Source organism: Ochotona curzoniae, unplaced genomic scaffold (assembly GCF_017591425.1).
Source record: "Ochotona curzoniae isolate NIBS_2020 unplaced genomic scaffold, NIBS_Ocur_1.0 contig_2210, whole genome shotgun sequence".
Classification (NCBI taxonomy): domain Eukaryota; kingdom Metazoa; phylum Chordata; class Mammalia; order Lagomorpha; family Ochotonidae; genus Ochotona; species Ochotona curzoniae.
In genome coordinates this window covers 2,925,951-2,942,483 of record NW_024465369.1, presented here as the reverse complement: position 1 = coordinate 2,942,483, position 16,533 = coordinate 2,925,951, and the positions used below count along the sequence as shown (strand labels likewise).

General features: G+C 40.8%; 1 protein-coding gene across 3 annotated transcripts in view; it reads left to right on the top strand.

Moving 5' to 3' along the window:
• ZRANB3 (zinc finger RANBP2-type containing 3) overlaps positions 1–16,533 on the top strand; it is a 219,011-nt gene that overhangs the window by 192,051 nt on the left and 10,427 nt on the right. For 2 of the 3 annotated variants that reach the window (XM_040971500.1, XM_040971501.1), the window contains 4 exons: positions 1,874–1,968; positions 5,736–5,837; positions 6,960–7,102; positions 16,015–16,125. In XM_040971500.1, the coding sequence (XP_040827434.1) occupies positions 1,874–1,968; positions 5,736–5,837; positions 6,960–7,102; positions 16,015–16,125 (451 nt within the window). The remainder of the gene's footprint in view (positions 1–1,873; positions 1,969–5,735; positions 5,838–6,959; positions 7,103–16,014; positions 16,126–16,533) is intronic. The other variant, XM_040971502.1, reaches the window with a different exon arrangement.

The following is a 16,533-nucleotide window of genomic DNA, read 5'->3' as shown; positions in this document are numbered from 1 at the left end:
GAGTTATTGTTCTGTTCTAACTAGAATTCCAGGAGTCTGAAAAGATGCCTGTGTCTTCACAGTTAGTATCATCTATAGTTTTGAACCATTAAATTCCATTGTATGGAAATACTGGAAAGTGAAATGTGTTTCTTGGTGTAGCTGTTAGCTATCCAGAATTTATAATGACTAATTTGAACTTGAATTTGTAATTCCTTTTATCAGAGAATACTTTCTGATCTTCAAGCATTAATGTCTTCTTCTTCAGAGCTGAAGACATTGATTATAGATATGCTTTAGGTACACTTAAGAAAGAAAAAAAAAAACTCTGCTAATTAAACTGCAATTAAATATGTAATGGCAGCCCAACTGTTCCACCCTCTATGGTTTTGATATTGCTTTTGTTTGTTCTGAAGGATGTAACACTTTCCTACTGGTGGGAGTAGTAATTTGACCAATAATAATCAGTCGTTTTGTGCGTCTCAGTTACCACCTGTACTTCGAGGGATTGCCTGTTCCCGGGTCTCATGGAGCATTCAGTTATTCCTTTACCAGAAGACAGAAAAGTTGCATTATTCTTTCAGTGTTCTATATTTGCTTCTTTATTATCAGATTGCATTCTCCTATTGTGTGTTCCAGCATTCTACCATATAAGATCACTTTGCATTTTAATATCAAATTATCAAATAATATCAAAGTTAATATACAAATTATATATGTATAATAACAGCAATATAGGCACATCATGCACAATGTCAAGGTCGTAATGGTATACAATAGCTATGTCTTAAGTTTGGGAGTTTTAAGGCAATGACAGCTACTTCACAACTCCCAGTTAGCCACCGATGACTATAAAGTGTTATTATTACTAACCAGAAGACATGCCGACTTTAGAGATGTTAAAATGTGAAGGAAAGTACATTTTTTAATTCATTATACATGGAATAATCCACAGACTGCATTTGTAAAGTAGCCTAGCATTGATAAAAAAAAAATGTGTGTGTATATATATATATATATATATATCATGTTGACTTTCCATGTAAAATGATGCCACTTTTGTTCAGCTCTGGGCAAGTACTTTAAGAGTCTTTGATGAGGTTTGGCATAGGTTAAGAGAATAAAATCCAGAGCCATACACACTGGATTTAAATCTTCGCCTGATCTTAGCCAAAAGGCCAAGAAACGATTGGATTTAAATCTTCTTTATTATCAGTGTGAGCTTGCAAAGTTAATATGCCCCAATTTCCTTCTGTGTAAAATACATTATTCATTTCTGAAAGGTGTTTCTATATGGGCTTAAAATTGTACCTGGCAAATCGTATGTGCTCAGTAAGTGTTTCCTATAATTATTACTTAGAGGCGCTATGATAGACCTGTCCCTCCTGCAGAACATACTGGACCATGGGTTGCAGAAGAGCTAATCACAAACTACCAAAAAGGAGACTGTTTCCTCATCTCCTTTTGTGAATGTGAGGCTCCAGGCCATAGGGAATTGGGCATTTAAATCGCCCTCAACATGGCTGTATCCTGCCAATAATCAGAATCATTCAGCCACCACTCAAATCTACTCTAGCAGAATGGCTAGATTCTAAACCTCAGGCTTTTTGGTAGTAGGAAATTGCTCCTTATATCTAACACATATCTTTTCAGCTAATTCTGAATATATCAGTATCTTCTTGAGTCATTAGCAAAAAATTTAAAAGCAGTGGTTGCCATACAATCCAATAAAATGGTTTACCATGCTAGTTTTATTTCCAGTCCAGATACAAGCTCTATCAAATACACTGATATTGTTTGAAAACAACTGTATCATTCTAATCTACAAAAGCTTTAAATAAGCTGTTTGGATAGAGAGTAAGTAAATATTCACATTCTCCTTTGTCTTCCTTAGTAGAACAGTTGAAGAATTCAGACACGCTGCCAGTATATGATACCCTAATGTTTTGTGCAAGTAAGAATACTGACCGGATTCACCTGTATACTAAGGTAAGCATCATGCAGATTTTGTATCTTGAGACATTAGACTAAAACTTTCCTCTTATTCTGTAATAGACATTTAATTTTACTTAGAATGAGATATATACAGTTCTCTGTAGAGCAAATTCTCCAATTCCTATGTTAAGTCTACAGTCAATGAGAAGCAAAACAGCATAGTTATGGAGGAAATAGAAATCACAACCAGACTGTAATCCAAATCTGTTACTGTCCGCATCCTCCAAAACACATTATTTTGAAATTCGCTGTGCTTCAGTTTCTTCAACTGCAGCATATGGAAAGGATTTGTTACCTGAATGAAATGAACCAAGTCTGAGAGAGCACCGAGCACTGTTCCAGGCCACAGTGAACTCAAAGTAGATAATAGCTCCTGCCTTGGTCATTTGTAGCCCAGCCCTTTACAGAAACAGAAACCTGCCTATCCCATGATGAATACGCTGGAAGTTTCTGTAGTACGAGGAAGTCTTTGAAAAGCATATAGAAAAATGGAATTAAAAGATAAGCTTACGTCAGTGCAAAAAGCCTTGAAATATTTGTGTAACTTTTTAAACGCTTATTCATTTATTTGAAAGAATTAAAGAGAGAAGAAGAGACAGAAAGAGAGAGATCTCTTGTTCTCTGATTCATAAAAGGCCAGCGCTAAGAGCTTAGAACTCCATTCAGGTTTCCACATGAGTGCAGGGACCCAGCATTTGGGCCATCTTTCCCTGTGTTCTCAGGTACATCACCGGCAAGTTGGATCAGAAGTGGAGTAGCAAATTCCCCAGCTGGTATCAGGTGTGGCAGCTTAAACAGCTGCCACATAAATTTATTTTCATTTTATTTTCCACACTTTTTAATCTTTTTCATTTGATTGCTCAGATTCCTGCCATGGCCTTGGTTACTGAAACTCAGACTTTTGAGTTTTAAAACTTCTGTGTACCCCCCAAATTGTTGCGGACCTCAAAGAACTTGTTTAAATGGGTTATACCTATTGATATTTATCACTTATGTGCCTGAGAAAGTAGAGACAAATGGCCCAAGACCTGAATGAAGCTCCTGGCTCCTGACTTCAGCCTGGCCTGGCCCCAACAGTCATTTGGGGAGAGAACCAGTGGATGAAAGGACTCAATTTTTAAAGTAAATAACAAATATTTAAAATATTACCAGTACTACTAACCAAGGAGCAGATGGCTAAGATCATGACAACCAAAATCCTCCATCAGTTTCCACATGGGATCCCAGCTGAGAGACAGCAAGACCCAAGCCAGGCAGTAATCCATGCACCTGCCCTTAATGTGTATAGACCCCAGGCCACACACCGCAGAGCCTGGAGATGCAGTGAGCTAGCCCAGGGGAGCATCAAAGACTGCTTAGTACATCTGCAGGCAGACCTGAGGGCCTGTGAGGAGGAGGATCTCCAGGCTGTGGTCCTGCGGCCATCACACAAGAGGAACAGATGCGGGACTTGAGGTAGAGGAACCAAGAGGAAGGTACCAGAAATTTGGAAGCTGTTAAACTCTTTCAACTATTTAAACAGGAAAATCTCTGTTTCTTGGAAGAGCTAATTGGTGTTTTTCTCCTTGGGGTTTTCACAAGGAGAAAGGTTGCAAAATTTTTGGTGGAAGATGAGATGGGCTTGTATCCAAACAGCAGCAAAGCCTCGCTGACCCATATTCTGGCTCTGCCTCCTGCCCTATGTGGCATGGGGCCACTTCACCTAGTTGGCATCACTGTCAATAGTTTAAAATGTGTTTTTATGACTGTTCTTTAATGTGTATGTACATGTATGTGTGTGTGTGTTTACATATGTCCCTTTAGTTTTTTGAAAATTTATTTCATTCATTTGAGAGACAGAGTTAGAGAGAGAGGGAGGTAACTTCAATATGTTAGTTTGTTCCTCAAATAGCCACAGTGCTGACTGAAGCCAGGAGCTTGTTCTGGTCTCACATGTCAGCGCATGGAACCAGGCATTTGGGCCAACTTCTACTGTTTTTCCAGACCGTTAGCAAGGAGCTGGATCGGAAGTGAGGCAGCCAGACTTAAACCAGAGCCCATATGGGATTTCAGCACTAAAGACAGAAGGTTTATGGATTACGCCACAGCACTGGCCCCAATATGTCCCTTTACGTACAGTGTTACATGTCGTGTTCTAAACATGTGAAACTAAGCAGATGAAATGTTGACTTGTCTGTTCACAGCTGGAGTAAATTAGAGAGAAGTTTTCCTTTTTTCCCTAAAAGATCAGAAGTAACAAGTAGAAATAAAAATCTGGATCAAATGTACTGCCTGAAGTCGTACCTCTTAAAAAGAAGCAGCATTCCGTATCATTTTAGAACTCTTAATTCAGCCACGATCCCAAGTCAGAGTCATCAATTAGAAGTATATATTACAGTGACATAACTAAACTTTTAATCAGTTTATAACAGTTTCCGTGTGTTTTTCTTTTCCAAAGTGATTGTCAAAGCTATAAAATTTATTTTTCCTCTAAGAGAATTAGAATATGATTTAACTACTGTCGATGTAATACATTTCACATGAGATGGTCTCCTTTTTTCTTTATAAAAGAAATAATCTCGGGCCCGGCTGCATGGAGTAGCGGCTAAAGTCCTCGCCTTGAACGCGCTGGAATCCCATATGGATGCCGGTTCTAATCCCTGCAGCTCCACTTCCCATCCAGCTCCTTGCTTGTGACCTGGGAAAGCAGTCGAGGACGGCCCAGAGCTTTGGGACCCTGTACCCGCGTGGGATACCCGGAAGAGGTTCCTGGCTCCTGGCTTCAGATTGGCGCAGTACCAGCCATTGAGCTTACTTGAGGAGTGAATCATCGGACGGAACATCTTCCTCTCTGTCTCTCCTCCTCTCTGTGTATCTGACTTTGTAATAAAAAAAAAAAATAATAATAATCTCTGCTGTGTAATGTACTATACTCTTGAACAGGGTTTCTTTTTTTTTTAAGATTTATTTATTTATTTATTACAAAGTCAGATATACAGAGAGGAGGAGAGATAGAGAGGAAGATCTTCTGTCCAATGATTCACTCCCCAAGTGAGTGCAACAGCCGGTGCTATGCTGATCCCAAAGCCAGGAGCCAGGAACTTCCTCCAGGTCTCCCACACAGGTGCAAGGTCCCAAGGCTTTGGGCTATCCTTGACTGCTTTCCCAGGCCACAAGCAGGGAGCTGGATGGGAAGTGGAGCTGCTGGAATTAGAACCAGCGCCCATATGGGATCCTAGGGTGTTCCAAGGCAAGGACTTTAGCTGCTAGGCCCTAGCACTGGGCCCTACCTTTACGTTTTGTAACAATGAACAGGAATGTCAGTCCGTTTTGGAGAGAGCAATTCAGACTATTTTTTTGATGACCTTGTTTGATATGAGACATTTTTTGTGATGATTAGAAAGAAGCTTATCATTGGGGGAGTAGTTTGCTACTGTTGATTTTAAGGATCTACTCTTCTGTAATGATTTGTAATGTACAAATTTTATTGTTTTGATATTTATTCCAAAGATTAGGCAATGGAGAAGAGCATGCCTAGATATTTGAGGCTATAAGCAGAAGGCTTGGCCTGCCTGTGGGCACTGGTGAAAGATGGGTCATAGTGGAAAGCCCACCTTGCTCAACTCCAAGTCCCTTCAGGGGATCCATGTTGAGTGGACTGGTCTACAGTATGCCACCCTGATTTATCTTTTAGGAAACTGGGCTTCTAATTTGTTATATTCTTCTAAAATAGTTACAACAGACAAAAATGATTGAATTCTGTTTTCCTAATCTTTTATCAGGACAGAAAACCGATGAAGTGTAATTTCATACCTTTGGAAATAAAATTAGACCTTTGGGAAGATTTACCAGCAAGCTTTCAGCTGAAACGAAATCGCTCACTGGTAAGAATAGTTTCAATAAAATGCTTTGATGTGTTTTAAATAAAAAGGCTGAAGTAATTTTAATGATCATTTTGAGTTTAATAAAAGAGCACTTTGTGTTCTGTTGCAGTCACATCACTGGTGGCATTTTCATCTGTCTAGGCGGTACCTATTAATTACCCCATTGCTAAGAATAAATGTGAAATCTGTTTCCTTGGAGAGTGATCACACCTAGAGTTGCTGTTTCTGCAGATAGAATCATTCTTACCTCATTTGATTTCTTCTTCACAAGATTAGCAGCTGCGATGTTTGTATCTGACAGAATCACATTTTATCGGTTCGGGCTAAGTATTAACAGTGACAAATTGGTACAGCAGGGTTGATACCATGTTGAGGGATTCTCACCTCGTGGTCTGAGGCACCAGTGGATTGCAAAGGCCAAGTGCCTGCTAGGGAGGCCTTCATTCTCATCTGTGACTAATTTACCATCTCTGGTAAAAAAGGATCATCATGTACATTGCCAGCATGCATTTTTTTTTTTTTCGCAAGAAAATAGTGACTTTTTTAATCCCTTGAGTAGGAATGAAGCACTGTCCACAGATCAGCCTCACTTGTCTTAAAGAAAAAGCTTAGCTGTTTTCTTCAGTACCATCTATTCCTGACTCTATGAGTCCCAGGAAATAGCCTTTTTCTTTTAAGACAGGCTTTTTTCCCTGTGACAACTTGGGCATCAGATACAAAGTAGTCCTCAGAGCCTAGACTGGCACCATGTCACCACTGCAAGACCTGCTGTCCCCAAGACCAGTTTTGTGCCAGCCACTCAGGAGTACCTGCTTCCAGATGTCCTTGAGTCTCAGTGGGCACAACCTCATTCGTGGGCGCCATGCACATGCAAGGCACACACCACAGACCTCTAGAAAATCTTTGGATGGAAAGAGATATCTGGAGAACTGGCCATGAACCATTTAAATAAAGATACGGACACTGCACAAAACTAAAGAAAGCCTGACGTTAAAGAATTAGAAGCCTGTTTTGGGTGGGGGGTTGTAATAAACCGTCAGTTTTCTTGTGTTGTAAAGAGCTGTCTTTCAAAGGAGGACATCTGGTGAGCTGTTCACTCTATATTTCCTCATTCTCTACCAGATTTTAAGGTTTGTTCGAGAATGGAGCAGCCTGACTGCGATGAAACAAAGGATAATCAGGAAAAGTGGGCAGCTGTTCCGGAGCCCCATCCTTGCTTTGGAAGAAATCACCAAGCAACAACCCAAACAAAGCAGTACCAAGAGGTGCACACTGCCATTCTCTCTGTATTTAGTGTTGTGCTGTTTCTCACAGTTATTTCCACAAAGGGTCTAACTTATCTTACAGAACCACTAATGAGATCCTAGTAAGATAAGAGGGAATTACGTTTAAAATCATAACTACATTACTTCATAGTAATATGGCTAGATAGTTAGTGAATCTGATCAAATCCATTGGCAATGATCAGGCTTTCCAGGTCTTACTTATGGTCAGAGAACATCCAGTGACTGGCCAAGCCTATGGCATGCTAAATCATGGAAAGCAGGGAAGCAGTCCTCTCCTCACACATCAGAACATGCCCTTGGGCCCCCGCCGTCCTACTGTGCCCTGCTGTGGCATAAGCGTTGGGCAGATGGTTCTGTTTGAATGCACTACTATCCAAGTAATAGGAAGTCACTATGCCATCACTAATCTGAAAATCCAAGTGCTAAAATGCTCTGAAATCAGAATCAACTTGTGTGTCATTGATGCTCAAATAGGTTTGAATTTCAGAGCAATTTGGATTTTCAGGTTAGTATTTTTAAGCTGGTAAAAATCTGTTCATATCCCCAAATTTGAAAAATTCTAAAGTCGGTTGATCCCAAGTATAGCAGATAAGATATGCTCAACCTGTTTTGTCTTGTCCATGTTTAGAAAGAAAAAGAGAGGAGGGGAGTGTAGAAGTGGGGAAGGAGAGGAGAGGAGGAGGGGAGGAGAGGTGGAGAGCACACATTTTGGACAGTTGTGTCTCATCTTTTCAGGTCCTTTTCTTAGCTCCATACCTTTACTTTCCCATTCTTAATACCACAGCACAGAGATAAGACATGGCAAAACAACAAACCGAACAACAGTGTTGGCAGAGAAAGCACTTTTGCATTTATTGTCTCCAAGTGTCTGTCATCTCTTGTCCTTGTCACGTTCCATCACTTTAAGGCATCTTTTCTCAAGCTTTTTTTTTCTTACAAACAGATGAAAAAAAATCATCCATGATGGTGGTGAGGTTGCAGGTGAGCATAGCTGTCTAATATTTCTTAGGAATTTCTTAGGAATTTCTTAGGAACATGGTTCCCATACAGTGGGAATCTCCAGGTGTTTCAAAGCATGACATGAAATACGTTTGTGAGAAAAAAGAACAGTACCTGTGATCAGTTTAAACAGTGATAAAGAAATAAATATATAGTAGCTGTTACTTATACAGAAATTGTTAGGATTCCTTAAGAACTCTTCTCAGGAATTTCTTAGGAAGGTGGTTCTCAGTTGGAAATAGTTTCACCCCAGGGTTTCCATGTATGGAGACATTTCTGAGTTGTACAGTAAGAGGATACAACTGAGAATCTCATGGGCACAGGTCCAGGATGATGCTGAGAAATCCAGCAGTGAATAGGACTGGACACTCCAAGAACTGTCACAAAATGTCTCCTAATGCCAATGTTGAGAAATCTTGTTCTGTGGTTTAAGATTAGGGGCTCTCCATCTCTCTGAACTTTGACTTTCAAAATAAATAAGGCTAAAAAGAAGGAAGGAAGGAAAGGGAAGGGAAGGAAAGGAAAGGGAAGGTAAGGGAAGGAAAGGAAAGGAAAGGAAGGGAAAGGGAAAGGAAAAGGAAAAGGAAAGGAAAGGAAAGGAAAGGAAAGGAAAGGAAAGGAAAGGAAAGGAAAGGAAAGGAAAGGAAAGGAAAGGAAAGGAAGAGAAGAAATGGAGCTGCAGGACACGACCTGGCACCTATATGGGATACTGGCATCACATTCAGTGGCGTTACCTACCACATCACAATGGCAATCCTCAATAATGTACATTTCCATGAACTTTCAAACATGACATGAAAAAAAAAACTTTTTAATGTTTATTTTATATATTTTCAAGTATAGAATTATAGAGAGGTCTCCCACCTGCTTGCTTACGCCGCAAATGGCACAACAGCTGGGGCTGCACCAGGCCAAACTCAGGAGCCAGGAATTTCTCTTGGGTCTCTCACATTGGTGCAGATGCCCAAGTGCTGCTCTTCTAGGTGCATTATTAGGGAGCTAGATAAGGACCAGAGCAACGGGCACTTAAACTGGCACCCAAATTGGATGTTGGCACTCCAGGTGGCAGCTTAACCCATTATGTCATACTGGCAGATTTATCTTGTTTTATTGGAAAGGCAGATTTGCAGAGAAGGAAATATATAGAGGAAGATCTTCCATCTGCTGGTTCATTCCTCCAGTGGCTGCAGCTACTGTAGCTGAGCTGATTCAAAACCAGGAGCTTCTTCTGGGTATCCTGCATGGGTGCAGTGTCTCAAGGCTTTGAGTTCCCAAGCCATTAGCAGGGAACTCATAGAGCAGCTGGGACATGAACCAGCACCCATATGGGAACCCGGCACATGAAAGGTAAGGTTTTAGCCACTGAGCATTGTGCCAGGCCTGGCTCCTAAACTTTTACATGTGTTTTTTTCATGAACTTTCTGAAATATCTGTGTAAACATGTGTGAATTGGTTTATATATATATATATACACACACACACACAAATCTACATGTAAATATACACACAGATATTGATGGAAAGGTACATACTTATATTCTCAATATTTCTTCTGGTTTTCTGTTTTCTTCATTGCATCCTCACTCTTAGTTGAAAGATTGATTTTTCCCCTTTCTTATTTGATCTCAATAAACTTCATACCAGAAAGTTAAGCCTAGTCCAGCCATTTCTGAACATGTCTCACTATTTTACGCCACACATGGATGACCACTTAAAATATGAGCTGAGAAAGATGATCAGTCATGTGTAAAAGCAGACGTGATTCATAAAATTAATAGAACCTACAGTCAGATTTACAGTGTTATCTCTAAAAGTATATGTAGAAAATGTATTAAGGATATAACTTGTGTTAATAAGTAGTAGATTAAATAATCAAATCTATTCCGTCTTAGCTAATTGCTTCTTAGCTATCACTTCTGTTTTGGCTTCGATCAAGTGTAAATAATCAGGTTGTTTTTTTTTTTAGATTTATTTGAAAATCAGAGAGGAAAAGAGAGAGAGAAATGTTCTATCTCTTGGTTCACTCCCTAAATGGTCACAATGGCCAAGGCCAGACCAGGCCATAACCAGGAGCCAAGAGCTTCCTCCAGATCTCCCATATTGGTACGTGGGCCATCTTCCACAGCTTTTCCCAGGTCCCCAGTAGAGAGCTGTATCAAAATGCTGCAGCCTAGATATGAACTGGTACCTATTATAAGATGCCAGCATCTCAGGTGGTGACTTTACCTGCTACACCACAATAGCAGCCCCCAGATCTTTAAGAGCCACCTGGCCAAGGCTGGGAAATTACAAAACAGCTCTGTTATCTCACTGTTCTGTAAGGCAGAAGTCCAAGTTGCCTCTTGTTGGCTTCTTTGCTCTGGAACTCACAAGACTGAGTTCCAAGGGGTTGATCAACCTTAATTGATAGGCTTAGGTAAGAATCCACTTCCAAACTCATTCAGATTGTTAGCAGAATTCATTTCCTTGTGGTGGTAGCACTGGGTTCCCAATGCTTGCTGGCTGTCACCCAGGGGCCATCATCAACTCCTCCGCATATGATCTGAATACAAGTGCCCCGTCCTCTCTGGGTATGGCAGGGTACTTTTTATAGCTCTGCCTTCCTCTTCTGCTTTCAAAGGCTCCCGTGATTACATAGGTCCCATCCAGCAATCCCCATCATTTAAGCTCAGCTGATTAGTAACCTAATTGCTAAAAATATCTAACCTAATACATGTAAGGTCCCTTTATAGCATGATCTAAATTAGTCATTGTTTAAAAAGCAGGAATCCTGTGGGGAACAAGGGCAGGTATCTTAAAAATTCAGCCTACTATACAACTTTAAAACTATTGAAAGTAGAACTGGAAAAAAAATTATGAAGATTTATTTTAAGGCATTAGGGATGGGAATGAAGGAAAGAAGTTGAAGAGAGGAAGTATATCTAAAAGTATCTAGAAACTTGGTGACTGATTAGTCAGGAGGTCTCCAGGGAAACCAAACTCAGGGGACCCTTGGATTTTTCCTGCAGAGCTCCTCTAGGTGTTTTGGTAGAAACCCCATGTATCTCTGAAAGCAGCTTAGAAGCGTGAGGCTGTTAGGAATCTGTTAGATTCACTGGTTAGGCACTGAATCCCTTTCCTTCTCACTGTCCTGTCAGTTGACTCTGTAGAAGAAAGAAATACAAAGAGTCTCCAGATTTGGAAAGACCAGCTTCAGAGGAAAGGCGTTATTCTGAAAACTCAAAACTCCCCTTACTCCATTCTGTTTGCAGAATACTCCCAGCCACATTTTGCTTCCTAGCCAGGAGTGGGGAAGATTCATATCATAAGATAAGCTCCAAAAGAAGACGTTGATACTAACTTTGACGATTCCCCTAAAAGCAATGGCTGGTGTCCAACCAGATTATCCTCTGGTGATGTTCAACAGGTCAGAGGTCCCATTCAAACGCAGAGCTTGCAAGCAAGCAGCTTTTGAGTGGCTCACCCTTGGTTGTGAATGGGACCCAAACTACCAACCATTGTCTTGCTTCCCAAGTGAGTTCCACTTCTCAGAGGCAGGCCTGAGTCATTTGCAGCCCTGTCATGTTTAGGAGAGAACATTTATTATCCTCTACAACAGCTTTTTTTCCAAAGCCCATCAGCAACCCAGAAGCTTTTTTTGTGTTCAGCAGTGTTGGCCATTTGCCAACGCACTGTCTTCTCTTGTTGCAGAAATTGCCACCCTCCATTCCCATCTCTAATCTAGAAATTAGTAGTCAATGTTCTCCCTTCTTGATTTGCCAAAGTTAGGATTTACCATAATCCTTTTGAGAGTTGTTGGTGTATTTACATGAGCTTCCTAGCTAACCCCAGTGGAAAATTAAATACTGGCAACTTTCTACTCAATTTGAAAAGTTGTCAACTCCCTTCTTTGGGATTGATGGACCTGTTGTTTTTTTGTGTATGTGCTTATATATGTGGTTTCCAAAAACTTGTACTTAAACTTCTTATAGGAAAGTCAGAAGTTATTTTTGGTTCCTAAATCTCTGGCTAGATTCCTCAGCATTTTTTAAAATTGCTGAACTCACTTTCTAAGCTTTTAAACATTGAATAATACCTAAGGCAAGACTTAACATTCCATCACCCCGCGATGCTAGGAAGCATTTGAGTTCATTTAGGATCCTCAAAAATACTTTAGCAAACTACTTTTTGTCAAGAGAATAAAATGGTTGAAGAAATTCATGAGTGGGATGGGCAGATGCAGAGGAAGTGGAAGTTTAGGAACGAAAAGACTAAGTTCTAAGTTCAAAGAATTCAGTACGATTTAACTGGAGTTTTGTTTTGTTTTTGCTTTGAGATGCACACTGGAAACAGAAGGAAATGAAAAGATGTCCTCCTTTATATTTAATAAGAAAAATACAAATGTAAGACTAATGAAGTGCTTATCAGTGTTAAAAGAAATTTAAAGAAAAAAAAAATGTGCCTATTTACTTATTTTACTTGGAGAGAGAGAGAGAGAGAGAGACAGGCAGACAGAAAGAGATCCCACCGCTTATTTACCTCCCAAATGTCTACCCCCCTGACCAAAACCAAGAACTTGAGCCAGGTCTCTCCCATAGGTGGCAGGGACTCGAGTACCTGAGTCAGGCTGCCTCCCAGAGTCTGTGTCATTAATAAACCGGATGAGGAGCCAGGTACTTCAGCAGAAACAGGATCCTAAGCAGAGCAACTAGTACTCAAAGCAGCACTCTCCAAGGGGGTGCCAGTGTTCAGCATTGACTTAACTTGCTATGTCACAATGCTATTAGTTTTTCTGTTGTTGTTGTTTTGTTTTAAGTCAAATTTATGCAGTGAAAGTGAGACAGAGAAAGATCTTCCATCCACTGATTCACTCCCCAAATAGCCACAACAGCCAGAGCTGATCCAAAGCCAGGAGCCAGGAGCTTCTTCCAAGTCTCCCACATTAATTCAAGGTCTCAAAGGTTTGGCCCATCCTCTCCTGCTTTCCCAGGCTACAAGCAGGGAGCTAGAAGGGAAGTGGAGTAGCCGGGATACAAACCGGCTTCCATATGGTTCCTGGGCGTGCAAGGCGAGGACTTCAGCCACTAGGCTACCATTAGGTTGTTATTGTTAGTCATTCCTCAATGGTTCTTAAAGGATCAGACATCAGAATCACACATTAGGAGTTTTAAGTAAACACATGGGCTGTCAGTTTATTGAAGCTATATATACATTTTGCATCTGTGTTTCAAGTCCCAGGTAGAAGAAAATACTATTTTGCACAACTTTTGGTCACCTCTTACATTTTTTAAGGATTTATTTATTTTTACTGGAAAGCCACAATGCAGAAAGGAAAATCTTCCATCAGCTGATTCACTCCCCAAGTGTCCGCAACAGCTGAGCTGCTCTGGTCTGAAGCCAGGAACCAGGAGCTTCCTCCGGGTCTTGCATGCAGGCCCAGAGTCCCAAAACTTTGGGCCATCCTCAACTGCTTTCCCAGGCCACAAGTAGGGAGCTGGATGGGAAGTGGGGCTGGCTGGGATTAGAACCAGTACCCATGTGGGAGCCCAACATGTGCAAGGTAAGGACTTTAGTTGCTAGGCTACCACACTGGGCCCACCTCTTGTGCTTTTGTAAGTTCATCCTGTAAAACCATTTCTGCTGAGAAATTACCTTCCATCATTACTTTGAAGAATTATGCTGCAAAAGAGCAGATATTTTAAAAACTCCTGTGGGCCCGGCATAGGTAGAGTAGCGGTTGGGGTCCTCTCCTTGAATGTGCCGGGATCCCATATGGGTGCCGGTTCTGATCCCAGCAGCTCCACTTCCCATCTAGCTCCCTGATTGTGGCCTGAGAAAGCATTCAAGGATGGCCCAGAGCATTGGGACCCTGCACCCATATTGGAGACCTGGAAAGAGGTTCCTGGCTCCTGGCTTCGGGATCAGTGCAGCACTGGCCATTGCAGCCACAAACTTCTGTGAAATGTGTGTAAGCCACTTTAGAAACCTGAGCAAACTGTTTAAAATGACTTCAGAGTATCAGGGTTGAGCAACTCCCTAAGTCACCCACTGCTCTTTCTTAGTCCCAGATTAGAGCTACCTAAATATTATCACTTAGTTCTCTGTAAACTGTATCCCTGTTTTGAAAGTTTCTTTTTTTTAAGTCATAATACATTTCTTAATCTAGAATCACTGCTTGACTTATAATTGTTTGTAAAAATCAGAAAGTGCTAATGGTTGGCCAGCCCCATGCCATGGTGCCCTAGGTGAAGACAAGCCAGCCTTGCTATATGATGAACCAAAATCCCATTGCGCAAGGCTTCAAGCAATGAGAACAGCCGTAACAAGGTTATCATTCATTTTCAAAAACAGAAGGTATCATGAGGAGTAAATGTTAGAAATTAGTTTCTATGTTTTGCTTTCGTTGATTTTCAAAAGCGAAAGTTATATTCAAGAATAAGTGCTAATAGGTGCAGGTTTCTTGAGGGGTGATGATAGTGTTCTGAAATTAGATCGTGCTAATGCCTACACAATCTTGTGAATATCCTAAAATGCACTGAATTGCAAACTTTAAGTTGGACTATTTTATGGTTTATTAACTATGTGTCAATAAAAATAGAAAACTAAAAGATGTATATCTATGTTCAGAAAAAATGAATTTTGTATATATTTATTGTGATAGGGAGAGATCTTACATCTGCTGGATCTCTCCCTGATTTCCCATGATAACTAGCGCTGAGGCAGGCGAAGCCAAGAGTCTGGGGCCGCTCTGGGGTCACCGTCGTGGGTGGCGGGCACCTGAGTACCTGCGGCATCCTCTGCTGCTTTCTCAGGAGCAGTCACAGGAAGCTGGTCTGAAGTGGAGGAGCCAGAACTCAAACTGGAATTCTGATATGGGAAGTGGCTTATTGTCAACTTGAAAATAAGTTCTTTTTAAGAAAATTTAACAAAAACGTTTGTAACGGGGAACTTTGACAACAACGGACAAGATGAGGAACGAAGGGGACCAAATCCACCTCATCACAAAGAACATAAAGGAAACATTTTGAATTTTACCTATAACTGCACAATTCCATTATGACTGAAGTTTTATTTCTTGTTGTCAAGCTACCAGATGGAGAGACACTCAAAAGCATGAAAACGTATTGAAACTAATTTTTTTTTTTCAAAAATCTACAGTAGCTGTAAGCTACCAGAGAAACTGGGCCATGCTAATTAGAAAGAGTTAATTGGGTAATAGCATTTCACCTACTTAAATTCCCCCATCACCTTTAATTAGAGTACTTTCCTCTTTCCTTCCAATCCCTAAACCTTTACGCAGTTTGATGGTGTTGCATAAGGTTCTAAATCTTGCCCCAAGAGTGGCTTATTTCAGTGAAAGGTCCCATAAACTCTGTAGGGGTTCAGGCAAGTGGGAAGAACCTCGAGATTATACAAGATGTGACAACCTGGTGAACTAAAATGAGAATTATTTTACCCAAACGGGCTGATGTGGTGTTACCTGTAATTGGCTATGATGATTGGGATGTACCTTGAAGGGAAGACCAAGAGGGAGTTAAAAATGTGCTGTAAGACTCTGCAGAGCTTGACAGGCAGTTTGCTTACGCCTGGCAGCTGTGCCTAGATCTGATTATCTCTTAGTCCTGCCCTCATTCATTTGTCCCCCTAAATGAAAATTGGTTCAAAATATTCTGAGTGATTCTTGACTTTGTCAGAAGACATAAATCTTCAGAAAACCTAACTTAGAGCACAAATGTGTTTTCCAGCTACTAGACAACAAGGTAAAGGGAGAGAACTCCATTTCCTAACGCTGGGTACAGTGAATAGAGTAGTCCTTGACTTTCTCTCCTGCTGCTCTCTTCCTCTATGAACATGCAATACAGAAGTTCTTACAGGAGAGACAGGATGCTAATTTAAAGTGCAATGTTTTTTAGGTACATAACCAAAGAAGATGTTGCCAAAGCCTCGATGGACAAGGTGAAGAATGAAGGGGGCTATGTCCGCCTCATCACAAAGGAATCCAGGCCATGGGATTGTTCCCCAAAGTAAGGTCACAGCTCCTTTAAATGCATGCATTAATTATAATAATACCTCATATTTACGTGACTGCTTTACAGATTACAAGGAGCTTCCACAACATAGCTTTCTGAGTCCTGCCAACTCTATTAGGCACATACGTGATCTCTTTATTCTAAAAATGAGGAAGGACCCTGAGACCTTGGAGCCCAAGTGACCCACCCCAGACTGGCAAGATAGATATCAAGAGATTAGAGGTCATATCTAGGTCCTACTCCCTGTTTTAAGCTTTTTGTCTCATGAGGCTTTCTTTTAACCCTCCTGACAAACCACCTGGGAAAACAGGCAAAAAAACTTCACTTTCCAGGTAGGAGTTTTCAACATAAATTGATTAGGGTACCTCTTCTAACACATGTCCTATTTTAGTTCCCTGTGGG